General features: G+C 36.5%; 1 protein-coding gene and 1 non-coding gene across 3 annotated transcripts in view; both read left to right on the top strand.

Moving 5' to 3' along the window:
- Positions 1–16,648, top strand: part of Apoltp (Apolipoprotein lipid transfer particle) — a 1,459,665-nt gene that overhangs the window by 345,648 nt on the left and 1,097,369 nt on the right. For both annotated transcript variants that reach the window (XM_072546518.1, XM_072546519.1), the window contains exon 17: positions 2,554–2,739. In XM_072546518.1, coding sequence (XP_072402619.1) covers positions 2,554–2,739 — 186 coding nt within the window. The remainder of the gene's footprint in view (positions 1–2,553; positions 2,740–16,648) is intronic.
- Positions 15,999–16,105, top strand: LOC140452571 (U6 spliceosomal RNA). The gene has a single exon (XR_011952215.1). It is a non-coding gene; the product is annotated as a U6 spliceosomal RNA (small nuclear RNA).

Below are 16,648 nucleotides of genomic sequence, written 5' to 3' on the forward strand. Positions count from 1 at the left end.
TAGGATCGGGGACAGTCTGCACAAGGAATTTCATAAACTCCGTGCTGTTCGTTTGGAATATTGTCTTTGATTGATCGAACAAGAGATGAAAGTTTTTGTTGGGGGGTAAATATTGTTTTTATTCCTCTTGGTTTAAGAATTTTGTCGATTTTGTCAGTGACACCTTTGATGTAAGGAAGAAACGCTTTCGTATGATAAGGGTCTGAGTCTTTGGATTGAGATTGAGTGGGAGATTGATGTCTGTGGATGCTCCTATTGATGTGATTTTCGCGGAAGACTGGTGAGTTTAATATTAATTTTTATAATAATATTAATCTTAGCTCTAAGTTTAATTGTACTAACCGCGGAAATCTTTCCGAACATTATATATATATATATATATTATATATATATATATATATATATATATATATATATATATATATATATATATATATATATATAATAATTTTCTTGGGTATGTCAGGCGCTATCGGTCTGGAATTAAAACAATTCTATTTTCTAGTCACTTAAAATTTGGTCAACTAATTGTTGGCTTCATCAAATGTGCTCTACAAATTTATTAAAACAAAGAGATAAGCAACATTTCACTTAAATGAATTGTAGAATATTGCTGTAGATGCTGCTTAGTTGATTCGTATCTGCTTTGTAATTTATTACATTTTTGTTTTAGTAATATAACACATTTCCATAAACAGCATGTTTTTATAATTAGTTGCTGTTTGTAGGATTTCAACAATGTATAGTCAAATTTGTGACCTGTATTGATAGATTGTATAGTGTATTAATGTGGTTCTGGTCCATGGTGCCCCATTCTTCAATCACTGCTATTCTAAGGTCTTTTAGTGTCCTTGGGGGTGGCTACCGGGACTACCTCAATGGGATTGAGGTCAAGTGAGCAAGGTGGCTATTGTAATCTGACGATATCCTCTATCTCTAAAAAATCTGCCACATGTATCGTACGATGGGGAGGCGCATTGTCGTCCATAAAAATAAATTCTGGACCAACAGCTCCTCGCCACAAGCGTACAACAGGCCTAAGAATGGTATCAATATAAATGTGTCCATTCATGTTACCAACAATAGGAATTAAAGTAGTTTTATTATTTAGCATGATGCCGCCCCAAAACATTATGGAGCCACCTTGATATGGGACTCTTTGGACAGCTTGGTTAAGTCTATCCTGTCGATTTGGGTTCCTCCAAATCCTAATTCGGCGATTATCCTACAAAAGGCTAATTTTGGTTTTATCAGAAAATAACACGTTTCCCCATCTGTTGTCTTGCCATTGTAAATGTTCATTGGCCCATTCCAGTCGAGTCCTTTTCTGCTCTAACGTAAGCTTTGGTACAAACAATGGTCTTCTTGTAAATAAATTCGCCGAATGTAACCTGTTTCTAATAGTCTGATCGCAAATTACAATAATATGAGCCTGCTGAAGCTCTCTTCTAATAGCTGGGGCAGTCATAGAGGGGTTTCTCCGGGCAGTTAACGTTAAAAAGCGTTATTGGACATTGGTAGTAATTCTGGGTCTTCCGCTTTTTGGCCTTCCACTCTAATTAACTCTAACCCAGACAGCAACGTCGACTTGTGTGTGGCCTTCCTCAATCAAAGTAACGATTCTAACCCTGTTGAACTCAGATATCACTTGTCTATTCATATTGTTCATTACAAAGTGATGACTGAGAATCTTTGCGACGATTAAGAAACAAAAAACAAGCAATAAAATACATTATTTTAGTAAACAAAATAAAATCAGTTCAAAAAATTTCAAATGAAAAACGTTCAGTGGCGTTATAGATAACATGCAAAACATTTTTGAGTGTATATACTCTACTACTTTTGACAAATCTAATGGCCAAGACAGGTACGCTATTGTTAATTTTTCTTTCAACAGTAACTCATAAATTAGTAAAATAAAACTGAAGTAAATCTTAAAGTAAATCCTAAAGTAATCCAATATATCCTAAAATCATCCGCACGGAAGACAATCACATAATACTAGATAGGTACTAAAAACCTACTGCATCAGATTTATAACCAGAAACACAGTACAGTTCTTGTTAGAAAAATAGAATACTCCATAATATACCACCAAAACAAAAAATTACCGTGCAGCAATATTCTGGAATCTATTTAATTCAAAATGAATTTACCATGTACCTGTTTAACTTTATTCTATATATACAAAGAATGTCTATCCTAATATACATTTTTTGTTGTTTTATGTGTATTTTAACTTACTTTAAAATTGTCAGTCTAATTGTCAACGTTTATTATTAATGTTTGTCTTCTTTTTCTGTATGAATAGTTCCACCTCTGTAAGTAAATATTTATATAATTTAAGTTTAATGTTGCTTATCTCTTTGCTTTAATAAATTTGTCGTACACTTCTGATAAAGCCAACAACAATCAGTTGACGAAATATTAAGTGACAAGAAAATAGAATTGTTTTCGGTCGTCGATACCAAAAAAATTTTTTATATGTATATATGTACTGTAATTCATATATTATTTATATTCCTTCTCTTAAAAACCCGTTTACTATTTCAGATCGACATTAAGGGTACCTGGTTCAGCGGTCATAGCCTCAACGCTGCTGCCTCCTATCAAGACAAGAGTGGACCTGTATCCTCCGATCATCATGTAAAGCTCCTTCTGATGTCCCCACATTTTAAAGATATCACCGTGGACATGCAATTTTATCGTGACAATGACTTATTGAAGTTCGAGCTCAAGGTAAGCATAGTCGTATATATATCAATGTTAATGGGGCCAAAACGATTATTTTCGGGTTTTAGAAAATCGCAAATAGAGATAAAGTAGTTATTAAATATACAAGGGAAATAGTATTAGATTTTAGTTCGAGGTTGTGTTGGGTCCCGATAAAGTTTATTTTAATAGCCAAGTTGTTGTTGTATTTGGGATTACAGCAATTTGTCGAATTTTTGAAATCAGCTAGGTAACATTAGTTAATATTGAAGATTCGTGAACGGCATTAATTGTGAAGCTTAAGCAAACAAAGAATGATGTAAACAGGAGATTTGTAGTTACTTAGGAATATATTAAATTTTACTAAACGTACATAGCCCTTTGTCGAGAAGCAGCAAAGGATCGCCGCCTGTTTTATGCATATGGCAATGAAAAATGAGTCAACTAGGTTGTGGGTCAAAAAGTTGTGGGGACTCATATACATGTTATTTATTTCAAAGATCGTCTGGAACATTTTTAGTTGAACCTGGCGGAAACTTGACACAAAAGGTACATGGTCTTTTAAATTCGTGAATAGCCGATGAAGGGTACTAATAAAGTGGAGACCTAACTAATAAAGTGCTAACAACGTGTGAAAATGCTGAAATAAAACCCGAATTGGGACCAGATACACCAACGGTAGTTATGTCCATAACAGAAAAAATATAATTTAAATACATTTAAAAATATAAGAAAAAACTGTTTTACCGAAAAGTGCAAGGAAAATTTTTGTCCCCTCCCTCCACACATATTCTATTATTTATTTTATCTTCTTCTTCTTTTGGTTCCTATCCTCTGTGGATGTTGGCAATCACGTTGGTCCATACAACTTTGTTGACAGCTGCTTTAAATAGATGTATGGTAGTCATTTCTGCCCACTGTCTGATGCTCTTCAACCACGATGTCCTTCTGCGCCCTTGAGATCTTTTGCCTTCTATCTTGCCTTGTACAATACATTGAAGTAGTTGATACTTCTCATTGCGCATCACATGCTCTAAGTATGTCATCTTTCTGATTTTCACGATACGCATAATTTCCAGATCTTTATTCAAACGTTGGATCACGATGTTGTTTGTAACATGATGGATATAGGAAATTCTGAGCATGCGGCGGTAGCAGCACATTTCGAAGGCTTCTAATCGTTTGGATGTTACCTCCGTCAAGGTCCAGGCTTCGACTCCATATAAAAGGGTAGAAAATACATAGCATCTCAAGACTCGTGTTCTTATATCAATGTTCAGGTGCATATTACATAAAATCTTCATGAGGCGATTGAAGACAGCTCTCGCCTTTTCTATACGACATCTTATTTCCTGTGAGTGGTCCCATTCCTTATTTAGGCTGCATCCTAGGTATGTAATTTTGTAGATTATTTTCAAGGGTTCAATATTAGCTGTGAATTGGTGCTGTATTACGTCGTTTTTACTTATTACAAGAATTTTGGTCTTCTTACAGTTTAATTTCATACCGTATCTGTCACAGGCTTCCACTACACCGTCTATTAATGATTGCAGATCCTCCGCATTATCAGCAATCAAAACCGTATCGTCTGCATATTTTAAATTGTTTATGATTTCACTATTGATTTTTATACCTTCTCTTAAACCATCAATAGCTTCCCTGAACAGCATTTTCGGGTAAGTATTGAACAACGTCGGTGATAAAATGCAGCCCTAACGTACTCACCGTTTTATCCTGAATTCTTGTGAGGTTTCGTTGTCTACTCGTACACTTGACCTTTGCTGTAAGAATAAATTTTTAATTAGGCGTAAATCTTTGTCATCAATACTAGATTCTTTCAGTATCTGAAATAATTTTTGATGTTGCATCTTGTCAAATGCTTTTTCAAAGTCTATAAAGCATGCGTAGACTTCGCAATTTACGTCTTTAGCTCTTTGTATCAACACTTGTATGAAAAATAGGGCCTCTCGCATTCCCAGTCCGCCTTTAAACGCAAACTGAACACTGCTAATGTTTTCTTCAAGTTTTCTATGTATATATGCGAGAGTGAATAACAGAAAGAAGAATTTTGAGTGCATGGCTCATTAAGCTTATAATTCTGTAATCAGAGCATCTAATGGTATTTGTCTTTTTGGGGAGAGGGATGAAGGTGGAAACTACCCAATCTATAGGAAATTCTGCAGTTTCATAGATTTTGTTCAGTAGACTCGTTAGGAGTTTTAGTTGGTTGTTTTCAAATAGTTTCAATATTTCAGCTTATATGTTATTAAGTCCAGGTGCTTTATTGATTTTTAGTTTGCAGAAACACTGACTTCTGTCTCTTGCTGTTCCTTGAATAGTTCTTCCCTGTATTGCCTCCATCTCTCAAGTATTCTCTCATTTTCGTAGGTAGAATAGATTGTTGTGCTCGTCTAGTATTAAGTTATGACTTCGTGATCCGTTTCCTTCCGTTAAGTTTTTGATCTTTTTATGTAGGTTTAAAGTGTCATGCTTCTGTTCTAGGGATTCTATTTCTATGCATTGATGTTGCAGCCATGATTCTTTTGCTTCTTTAATCTTTTTCTTAATGATTTTGTTTATTTCTTTGTACCTTTCCTCATTCTTATTTCTTCCTTCGTTCTTCCATTAGCTCTAATATTTCCTGTTTCATCTATAGCTGTTTCTTTATATTGTTTTCGGGTTAAAATTTATTATCTACCACTGAATTACATTAATTTTTGATTTTATTCCACATATCATCCACACTTATGTTTTCTTGATTGATTAATATGTGAGATTACCATGTTGTTTATTTTGTTGTTGATCTCCTCTTTGACTTCTTCTTTTGTGGTTTTATCTTTCAACTTCTGGATGTCCGGACGTCTTTGTGCTTTTCTTTTATAGACTTTTTTCATGTGAAATTTGAAAGGACTTAGTAAAAGTTTATGGTCTGATGGAACATCTGCTCTCGGATATGTTTTTGCGGATTTTACGGAATTCTGAAATCGTTTGTTGATGATATGATGTAGACAATTTGGTTTCTAATCATGTTTTTTGGACAGTCAGCTGGAGATTTCCAGGTGTAGAGTCTTCGAGGTGGTAATTGGAAAAGGTGTTCATTATTGTGCTATCCGTTTCCTGGTAGAACTAAACAAGGCGGTCTCCTCTATCATTTCGCGTTCCTATTCCAAAGTATCCCACAGTATTGCCAACACCTCCTTTGCCTACTTTGGCGTTAAAATCTCCTAGCAGGATATTCACTTCTTGTTTTTTAGTATGTTTTAGGGATTCTTTTAATTGTTCATAGAATATTTTTATGTCCTGCCATGAGCTTTCCGAAGTTGGAGCATATGCTTAAATAATGTTCACGTTAACTGGTTTAGCATTAATTTTGAGTACTGCAACTCTATCTGATATTCCTATAAAACTAAGTACACATTGTTAACTTCTTTATTTAAGTACTATTATAGCCACAATTACAATTATTTTATATTAAGTATTTTATTATTTTTTTCTATACGTGATTCCTTAATTAACGTGTGTGTATGTCTTTACGTACGTAAACTAATAAGTACGGTCGTGTAGAAATCTCACGCTATTAAGAGAGGCGAAGAAAATTCGGCGTGAGCAATCATAGCTTAGTCTTAGTATAACCGCTGTTCGATAAGCACTTATTTGTGTAATCACAGATGATCATAACCCAAATGCGAAAGTGAGGCTATTAGTTCGGTGCAGAAATTGTTAACCTTGAAACTGACGAACATCGCTGTTTGCTTCAGTACAACGTATAACTTGCAAAATAGTTCATTTTGTCTACAATAGTTATAGACCAAATAGGTTATAGGACCTTATTTGTTTTAATCTTTGCTATATCTACACTCTACACTAAAAATTAAGACGCGCTTTACACGGTGACCGTATCAAACGAAAAAGTATGAAAGCAGCTTTGAAGTGAACAGAAAATAAATATAATAGGTAATTTGAAAATTCCTGGTATGTCCTTATATTAATAAAACAAGGGAAAGTAGCAAACTGGCTGCTAGAAAAATGACAGTATTTAAGGATTTATTAAATTTATAATCAAGTTAATCTTAAAAAAACAGAATTTTATTAATAAAATAACTATTTCATTTTTAATACATTCTTGAAATAAAAAACAATTTTAGCTTACAATAACAAATTATTTTACACGAGATACGCGAATTTATAATTAGTTCTAGATAAGAAAATATCAAAATTGGTAGGTACCTACCTAACATGCAATTTTGATTTACATTAGTTACTCTGTGAGACACTTTTTTAGGACGTCGAATTAACTCTAGACGTGTGCCACTCGAAAAATAGTAAACAACCGTAATGATATTTACGTTATCCTTTTATTAATAAATATATTAATTACTTTTTTACTCTAATACAAAGAAGACAATTCTGTTTTAGAATAAGCTTGCTGAAAAAAAAACGAGGTCTAATGATTACTTTGAAAGTACCAAGTTTGATTACAAATGAAAAGAGGGCCAACAAAAGAATAACGATAGCTAAAGTATAATTTAAATATTGCTGCTAAGCCAATGAAATAATACAAAGGATTCTTTCTGCAAAATAAAGAAATACTGAATAGTTTCCAATGGTTAGACTGACAACGTAAAGTGTTTATTGGGAATAAATCTAAATATGAGACTATTTTTCTCTTAGTTGTTTTGAATTGTTTTAAATGCTCTGGATATCTATCGGTATATTTCAACGAATAAAATTTTTTGATAAATAGTTTGACAATGTATGCTTTTCAAAGATTAAGACGAAATGTATTTATCTCTTTAAACAAAGTTTCAGAAATTCCACTGTTGCAAGAAATTTGAGGAAAATGGGAAACATTTATCATTTACAATTCGTAAATAAACGAAACGAACTGCTAACTACGTGTCTTTAAATTGCCAAAACAACTTTATTTAGTAAAGTACGTTTTAAGACTAGTATAGTATTATATAGTATATACACTCAGGTGCAAAAAAATCGATCCATTCCTTATTTCTTATTTATTTGAAGTTGTAATTTTAGAGACATTAAATTACGTATTTAAATTTAAGTGTACCCTTGTATACGAGAAATAAAATAATATTTTTAATATTGCTTTTTACATTTCTTAAAACAAATTGGTATTTCAGGTTTTTGTCAAAAGGGTCTGAAGCAAGGAGATATTATTGAATGTTGTTTTTAATTCAACAACCATACTAGTGTAGTGATTTTATTTTCAAAACGTGTTATATTTTTATTTAATTATCCTTCCTAAATGTCTCTAACTCCGACAGATGCTGCAAGGGCGGTGACTTTAGTTTAAGATGGTCGTAGCCAATATTATGCAGCTAAAATGTTGGGTGCTAGTCGATCTTCGGTTCAAAGAGTAGTTCGGCGTTTTAGCGACACCGGTAACTTCACAAGAAGACCAGGATCAGGTCGTAGAAGGGTAAGATCCGAAAGAGATGATCGATTTCTGGTCTCATCATGTTTGAGAAATCGGCATCTAACTTCAGTTGAACTGGCAAATCGTCTGAGCAAAGTGAGAAATGTGGATGTAAGCAGATGGATAGTTCATCGACGACTTGTAGAAGGTAATTTATTATCCAGAAGGCCAGCCCTATCTCCAATACTATCCATAGAACATCGCAGAGCTCGCTTTGCTTTTGCAAGAGAACATGAAAACTGAAGTGATGCAGATTGGAGCAATGTATTGTTTGTTGTTGTGTTTGTTGTCAGATGAGTCCAGATTTTGTCGAAGGTCACCAGACGGCCGAGAAAGGGTTTGAAGAAGACACGGAGAGCGATATTTTCAATGTAATATTGCGGAAAGAATAAGTTATCGGGGGGGGGGGGTCTCCGTTATGGTTTGGGCTGGTATCAGTTCAGAAGCCCATACTGATTTAGTTATTGTAGATAGAGGTTCTATGACTACTGCAAGATACATAACAAGTATTTTAGATCAGCATGTGGTACCTTTTGCTCCTCGCATTGGACCTAATTTTATTTTTAAGGACGACAACGCCGTCCTCACCGTGCTAGAATCGTCAACCAATATATAGAGGAGGTAGGAGTTGTCCGTATGAACTGACCAGCTTGCAGTCCCGATCTCAATCCCATAGAATATCTATGAGATATGATGGGAAGACGTCTTAGAGCACGAATACCCCGTCGAAACAACTTGGCTGAACTTACAGCGGCTCTTCAAGAAATATGGGACCAATTGGATCAATTTGATATCCAGAGGTTAATTATCTCTATGCCCAGACGTGTACATGCTGTTACAAGGGCCCGAGGGGTAAACACTAGATATTAATTTATTATCAATGTTTTTCTTAATTTCAAAAAGTTTTGAATATTCTTGTATTTTTGAGTTTTGGCGTATGTCTCTATAAATAAATGATTTTTTTGGATAATCTGTAAAAATTATTTTAATCTAACATATACTTTTACATATATACCTAATTTAAAACTAATATCTTCAAACGTTTTCTTTTTTCAGCAAATAATACCCATGGATCGATTTTTTTGCACCTGAGTGTTGTATTAGTAGTAATAAAATACTGTCATTCTTAATTTCAGCTCTTTAAAATTTTTATTATAAACAGTTCAATCATGAATTTGTAAAGCTTTTTGATCAAATATCCACATACAAAAAAGGCATTTTGTATATTTATATTTTTGTACAGGTAGTTAGAATCAGAGGTATTTATATTTTTGTAACATTTATAGGTTCGAAAATATACATATTTGGTATTATTTAAGCCTGTTTATATAATCTCTAAGTCACCTTCACAATTTATTTGTTCCAGGTATAAAAAATTAAGAAAAACTAATTTTCTGGATGTTCTTTCACATTTTATCACATTTATAGAAATATTATTTGGAAAAAACTATTGAAACTATTTTTAACCACACCTAGTATGGATTACCATTTTATGTAAAGTTCCAACAATAATATTGTTATGATATTTATTTATGTCTATTTAATTTATAATGTCTTGTTATAAAGGTTCTTATCTAAATTTATTAAAAAGCACAATAACTGATATTAATTTATTTATCACTATACATAATTTATTAGTAGGCGAGCGTAACAACAATATCGCGAGCGCGAATCTTCTTTATTAACTGCTTTCAAAATAAAAGTTCCCTCATATTTATACGAAAACAGCTGCTCTAGAACTGCATGGATGTTGACCTCAATTGACCTGGTTTCGCCTCGAATGGACAGGCCTAATTCCGGAAGATTCGAATGGAACCAGTTTTTTATTACTTGGGGTTTATGGTCGAAAGGTCTCGTATAATCTAAAACATATTAGAATCAGTCATCATATATTTTACAGTTATTTTTAGGCCAGGATATTTATCGTAACATTGCCCCCCTCTTAAAAGATGGTTCCTCCTGGAACCTTGTCGGGACTAGAACTGGAACGGTATGCTGGTATCGGCAACTGGACCCTCTTTTACAACTTCCAGTTGTATAAAAATGACAAGGGACGGTTTTCTCTCCGCACCAGTAACTATGCGGATTGCAACAGACTAACACCTGGACTTCGGTGTCTTTAAAGATCTCCTCCACCATATTTCGGATAACCCTCCAATCTAATTGGCGGCACTCCAACTTTGGCATGGCTAACTTTTGCACGTCGGACTCTAGTACGTGCTCTCTCAATTGAAGTAAGGCTTCCCATACATCTCGGTAGATAGGTTGGTCACGGGCAGTGTCTTTTGTTACCAGGTAGAAAAGGTAACGTGATGCCTCTTGGAGTTTCAAGGTTTTACCGGGAGCTGGCACCTGGCATTGAAGTTCTGCAACTCGACCAAACTTCCTTCGAAAGACGGATGCCAACCCTGGTGCGTCTTTGATACTGGCCGGGATGGTAAGGGCCAGCGAGTAGTCAACGGGGAGCGCGAGTAGATCTTGCTTTTCTTCAGTGGTAACACCATGTCTCGCTTTACCGGTACCTCCATAGGCACCCATGAATTCCTCAAACGTGAGGTCAGACACATCGTGGACTTGGTTTACTTCCACTTCTTCATCTACGTCGTGGTCACTATGTCGTGTACTATCATCGGCTTTACCCTCGGAATCTTGCTTATTCGGTAGATGACATCGTTGATCTTCTCCATAATGAGGTATGGACCTTCCCAAAACTGCTGCAATTTGGGAGAACAACCTTTTCGCTTCTTGGGATTATACAGCCATACTTTGTCGTTCTTCTTAAAGCAACCCTTTTCGGCTTGTGTATCGTACCGTTTCTTCATTCGGTCGCTAGCGATCTGAAGGTGGGAACGGACTAACTCATGTACATCGTCCATTCTTCTTCGTAATTCGATCACATAATCTTCACCTGCTACATCTTCTCCAGGTCGACATCCAAACTCGAGATCACAAGGTAGTCGCATTTCGCGTCCGAATAGGACTTTGGCTGGTGTCTGGCCTGTTAATTCGTTAACAGCAGATCTGTAGGCCATTGTGAAGAACGGAAGGTATTGGTCCCAGTCTCGCTGATGATCGGACACCATCTTTGTCAAATACTTGCCAACTGTCCTATTCATTCGTTCTACCATACCATCCGATTGCGGATGATACGCGGTAGTTTTTGTTTTCTTCATGCCTAGTCTATCACATATTCCTTGGAATAGATCACTTTCGAAGTTCCTGCCTTGGTCACTATGGATCTCCAAAGGCACTCCAAATCGGCTGATATATTCTTGGATCAACTTATCTGCAACGGTGGCGGCCTTCTGGTCTGGAAGTGCGTAAATCTCGACCCACTTAGTGAAGTAATCCATTACTACCAGCATGTACTTGCCTCCATTTTCACTTTCTGGAAATGGCCCAGCGATGTCCAAAGCTATTCTTTCAAACGGGCTTCCAACATTATATTGTCTCATAGGAGCTCTCCTTTTTCGGTAAGGCCCGGTACTCGTGGCACAAATAGTACATTTCTTACACCAGTCTTTTACATCGTCGGAATTGTTCATCCAATAAAACCGTTCCCGAATTCGCTGAAGGGTTTTCCTTACACCAAAATGCCCTCCCGATGGACTGTCGTGTAACTGACGAAGTACTTCGGCTATTCTGCTCTTTGGGATCACCAACTGTCTTCTCTTCTCCGAACCGTCATCATTTTCCAGGACTCGTTTGAGCAAGCCATCTTCGATGATAAATGAGTCCCACTGGGCCCAATACGTCTTAACTACTGAGCATAGGTTTGATATTTCCTGCCAAGGTGGTCGACGGTTTTCCTCTTTCCATTTTCGGATTTTCTGTATAACTGGATCTCTCTCTTGTTCTTCCCTTATCTTAGTAGGCGTCCAGTCGTCGTTGACAATCGTCGTTCTTAGCACTGCTGCTTCCTTGGATTCCGTTTTGTTGCAGTGGGAACACTCTGCTGGGCATGGCCTTCTGGAAAGAGAATCAGCGTTTCTATGGCTAACTCCGGCCCGGTGCTCAATCTTAAAATCGTATTCTTGGAGTCGTTCGATCCACCTGGCTATCTGACCCTCTGGATTCTTAAACTGCATCAACCACTTAAGGGCGGCATGGTCGGTTCGGATTAGAAACTTTCTGCCATAGAGGTATTGATAGAAGTGCTCTACTGATTTCACTACTGCCAGAAGTTCTCTTCTCGTGACGCAATAATTCCGTTCAGGTTTTGAAAGAACTTTACTAAAATATCCGAGAACTCGTTCCTGTCCTCCTTGAATCTGAGACAGCACTCCTCCAATTCCCACATTACTTGCATCCGTATCTAAGATGAACTCTCCTTCTGGCAGTGGATACCCTAAAATTGGTGCTGTTATTAAATGCTTTTTTAACGTTTCAAAGGCATTTTGGCAGTCTATATCCCAGCGGTATTCTCTTGCTTCCTCTGTAAGTCGCGTTAATGGCTTAGCGATATCTGCAAACTTCTTAATAAACCTCCGGTAGTAAGTACATAGTCCAAGAAAACTTCTCACTTGATGTTTGTCAGTTGGTTGTGGCCATTCCTTAATGGAATCGATTTTTCCCTTATCCACGGCCACTCCTTCTTTACTGACTATATGACCCAGATAATTGACTCTACCTTGAAATAGCTGGCACTTCTTGGGGTTTAGCATCAATTGGGCAGCTTTAAGTCGATTAAAAACGTTTTCTAAATTCCTCAAATGATCTGCGAATGTCTCTCCCAAGACGATTATGTCATCCAAATAAACCAGGCATATTTTCCAAGATAACCCTCTCAACACATTTTCCATAAGCCTCTCAAATGTCGCAGGAGCATTACAGAGTCCAAATGGCATAACGTTGAATTGCCACAATCCAGATCCTGTGGTGAAGGCTGTCTTTTCTTTATCTACTGGGTCCATTTCTACCTGCCAGTATCCAGACTTCAAATCCAAAGTAGAAAACAATTTACTTCCAGCCAATGTGTCCAATGTGTCATCGATCCGAGGCAGAGGATAACTATCTTTCTTGGTAACGTTGTTCAGCAAACGGTAATCCACACAGAACCTCGTCGTTCCGTCTTTCTTCTTAACCAGGACCACCGGAGAGACCCATGGGCTCGTAGAGGGTTCTATCACCCCGTCTTTCTTCATTTCCTGAACAATCGTTTCAGCTTCCTCTCTCTTCGCCTGTGGTAATCGTCGAGCTGTTTGACGAATTGGCTTAGCATTACCAGTATCAATTTTATGCTTAACAACGGTAGTTCTTCCCGTCTTTCCTCCTTTCGGTACGAAAATATCACGATACTGCCGAAGAAATTCCCTTAATTTCCTTTTCTCCATCTGATTTAGAGACTGTCCTGCAACTGCAACCATTTGGTCGAATTTGTCGTTGGAATTATCAGATGTTGTCGCCTGACGGATTATGGATGTCACAGGTACACAAGTTCCTACCTTTGTCTCTTTCTTGATGGTCACTGGGTAGTCGTTGACATTGATAAGTCTCACAGGAATTTCTTTAGCCGAAGTCACCAATTCCTTTCCAATTATGATTCCACGGCCAACCTCATCGTCGTGGTTCCAAGGCTCCATCATAACAGGTCTCCCTTCGTCCACAATTCCCTGTAGCCGCGCTACTATGATCGTTTCGCTTCTCGCAGGCACGACTGTATCTTCTTTAATGGCTGCTTGCACAGTGTTGTCATTATGTGGATGGAGAAATACCTCCTCGTTGCCAACTTTGATTACCTTATTCTTAAAATCCAATTGGAATCCATGCATATTCATTACGTCCATTCCTAATATAACATCCCACTTCTGACACCAATGTTATGATATTTATTTATGTCTATTTAATTTATAATGTCTTGTTCTAAAGGTTCTTATCTAAATTTATTAAAAAGCACAATAACTGATATTAATTTATTTATCACTATACATAATTTATTAGTAGGCGAGCGTAACAACAATATCGCGAGCGCGAATCTTCTTTATTAACTGCTTTCAAAATAAAAGTTCCCTCATATTTATACGAAAACAGCTGCTCTAGAACTGCATGGATGTTGACCTCAATTGACCTGGTTTCGCCTCGAATGGACAGGCCTAATTCCGGAAGATTCGAATGGAACCAGTTTTTTATTACTTGGGGTTTATGGTCGAAAGGTCTCGTATAATCTAAAACATATTAGAATCAGTCATCATATATTTTACAGTTATTTTTAGGCCAGGATATTTATCGTAACAATATAATTAATAGTATATGATTATATAAGTACCATGCAGCTTAATCAGTACCTATTTACAAAGTAAATCAATTTGTTAATGACAATACATACCTTACCTGGTCCTTAGTCAATCTAAACAACTATATTTCTTGACCCATCTTAAAGGAACACCCTTCACAAATACACGTGTATCCAACCATTTTTAAAATTATAGCAAAAATATTTAACATTTAACACGTCAACACGCGATCGCCATATTTTAAAAGAAAACATAGACTAGGATTGAGAAATTTGTGACAAGCTACGACAGAACCATAATTAAAATTTTTAGAGATTAATAATTTAGTAAATTTGAAATAATTTAATTTATTCTTCAACTAAAAGTACGACATAAAATATTGCATATTATGCCTATGATTGCCGTAAATCAATTAAACCCGGTTAATTTTTTTATGCACACCAAATAAAATTTCACTGAACAGCGCTGGTTCCGTTTAAAATATGGCTGATTCCGTCTGCGCGAACGAAATGCGCGTACATATCTTGACAAGCAGAGTGGCCATTCTGATTGTTATTTGTTCTGTGCCAAAACGTTGGGTACAAGAGTTGTCGCTTGTCTTTCACGCCTGGGTTATAATCAGAGTATATATCACAAATAGTAGTGTAAATGGAATAGGACAGGTGGGAAGAGTGATTTGCATGGGCCTAGCCAATCGTATTGACGACGGCGCTACTAGTCACGTTAGGTGGGAGTATGACATAGCAAAAGGCGTATGATGTTGATGTAAGTGCTGTTGCCATGGTTTCACTAGTCTTGCATATTTATCCAAATAAAGGTTATACTATATAATGTTTTCGGTATATTACGGTTAGTGCATTGTCCCTACGAGTCCGTCTCCAGATCAGATATGAGTGGCATGCTGGCTATTGCGTGGGGCTCCATCCTTCCCGTATTACCTGTGTACGTCGCAAGTTTGAACAGGTCGATGCCCATGAACCTACTCCTCTACCTCTCATCTCCAAAGTGGGCACGTAAGTGATCTCTCTGAGAGCTGTCATACTCTAAAGGATTGTAACCTCGGCACGATAAGGGCGCGCTGCTGTACCTTTTGTCCTTAATTGTGTCCTTAAAAATGACACAAAAATAAGTACCTTTTTTAAGTCCACAAAAAAATATAAAGAGAAGGGACATAGAGGCGACCTTGGTCGCTTCCATGCTCGTTATCGCATTATTTTGGCCCAAATAGGTTTCAATGACATCAAACAACCTCTTATAAGCAAGGCTTCAGCACAGTAAGGCAGCTTCTACAATATTTACTGCTGCTATGAGAAGGTTCGATGTCGCCTGGTTAAAAGATCCCTGTGTATATTAAAGCCAAATAAAAATCCATTCGGCGTTAGCGAAGAGCTTATATAGCAGATCTCTCAAACTGACGAAGACTTGTATAACAAGCTGTACATAAAACTAATTAGCGCAATACCAGTGATATATTACAAACTACTTTCAGAGAGGGAAAAAAAAAACAAGAACATAAATGGAATTATGTAAAATAAAGATAGCAAAATATACACTATCATACATAAATATGGATAATTTGAAATTATCGTCAATATGTTCAATATAATAGATTCATTGTACTTGCTTTGGCGGTACATATACTAAAATTGGAACGATACAGAGAAGATTAGCATGGCCCCTGCGCAAGGATGACACGCAAAATCGTGAAGCGTTCCACATTTTTTAATAACGAATCTTGAGGCAATTGCCATAACTACATATTGCCCTAATAAACTTACCATCTGCTCCATATATATTCCCCCAAACCATTCTGTAAAAGAAGAAGAGCTCCTAGACCTTATATTCCAAATTCCACAGCCGTTTATACTCACAGGAGACTTCAATGCACATGACAGTATGTGGGGTTCTCAATCAACATTTGGACGGGGAAAAGTAGTTGAAAATATTATTAACTGCACAAACTCATGTCTTCTTAACACAGGATCTAATACTCATTTTATTATTTCCTCTGAATCTTTCTCTGCTATAGATCTTAGTATTAGTGACCCTAAATCTGCACCTTTTTTAACCTGGCAAACAGCTGACGATCTCTTTGATAGCAATCATTATCTTATAATAATTTTCAACAATTGTAATGGGACTGCCTCTGCCAAAAGCTACTGGCGCCTAAATAAAGCTAACTGGCCAGAGTATTTAAAAGCTGTTGACACTCTCTTGCTCCCTTATGATCATCTAATAATCAATGATATAGACTATTTGTTAACGT

Source organism: Diabrotica undecimpunctata, chromosome 10, assembly GCF_040954645.1.
Source record: "Diabrotica undecimpunctata isolate CICGRU chromosome 10, icDiaUnde3, whole genome shotgun sequence".
NCBI classification, from domain to species: Eukaryota; Metazoa; Arthropoda; class Insecta; order Coleoptera; family Chrysomelidae; genus Diabrotica; species Diabrotica undecimpunctata.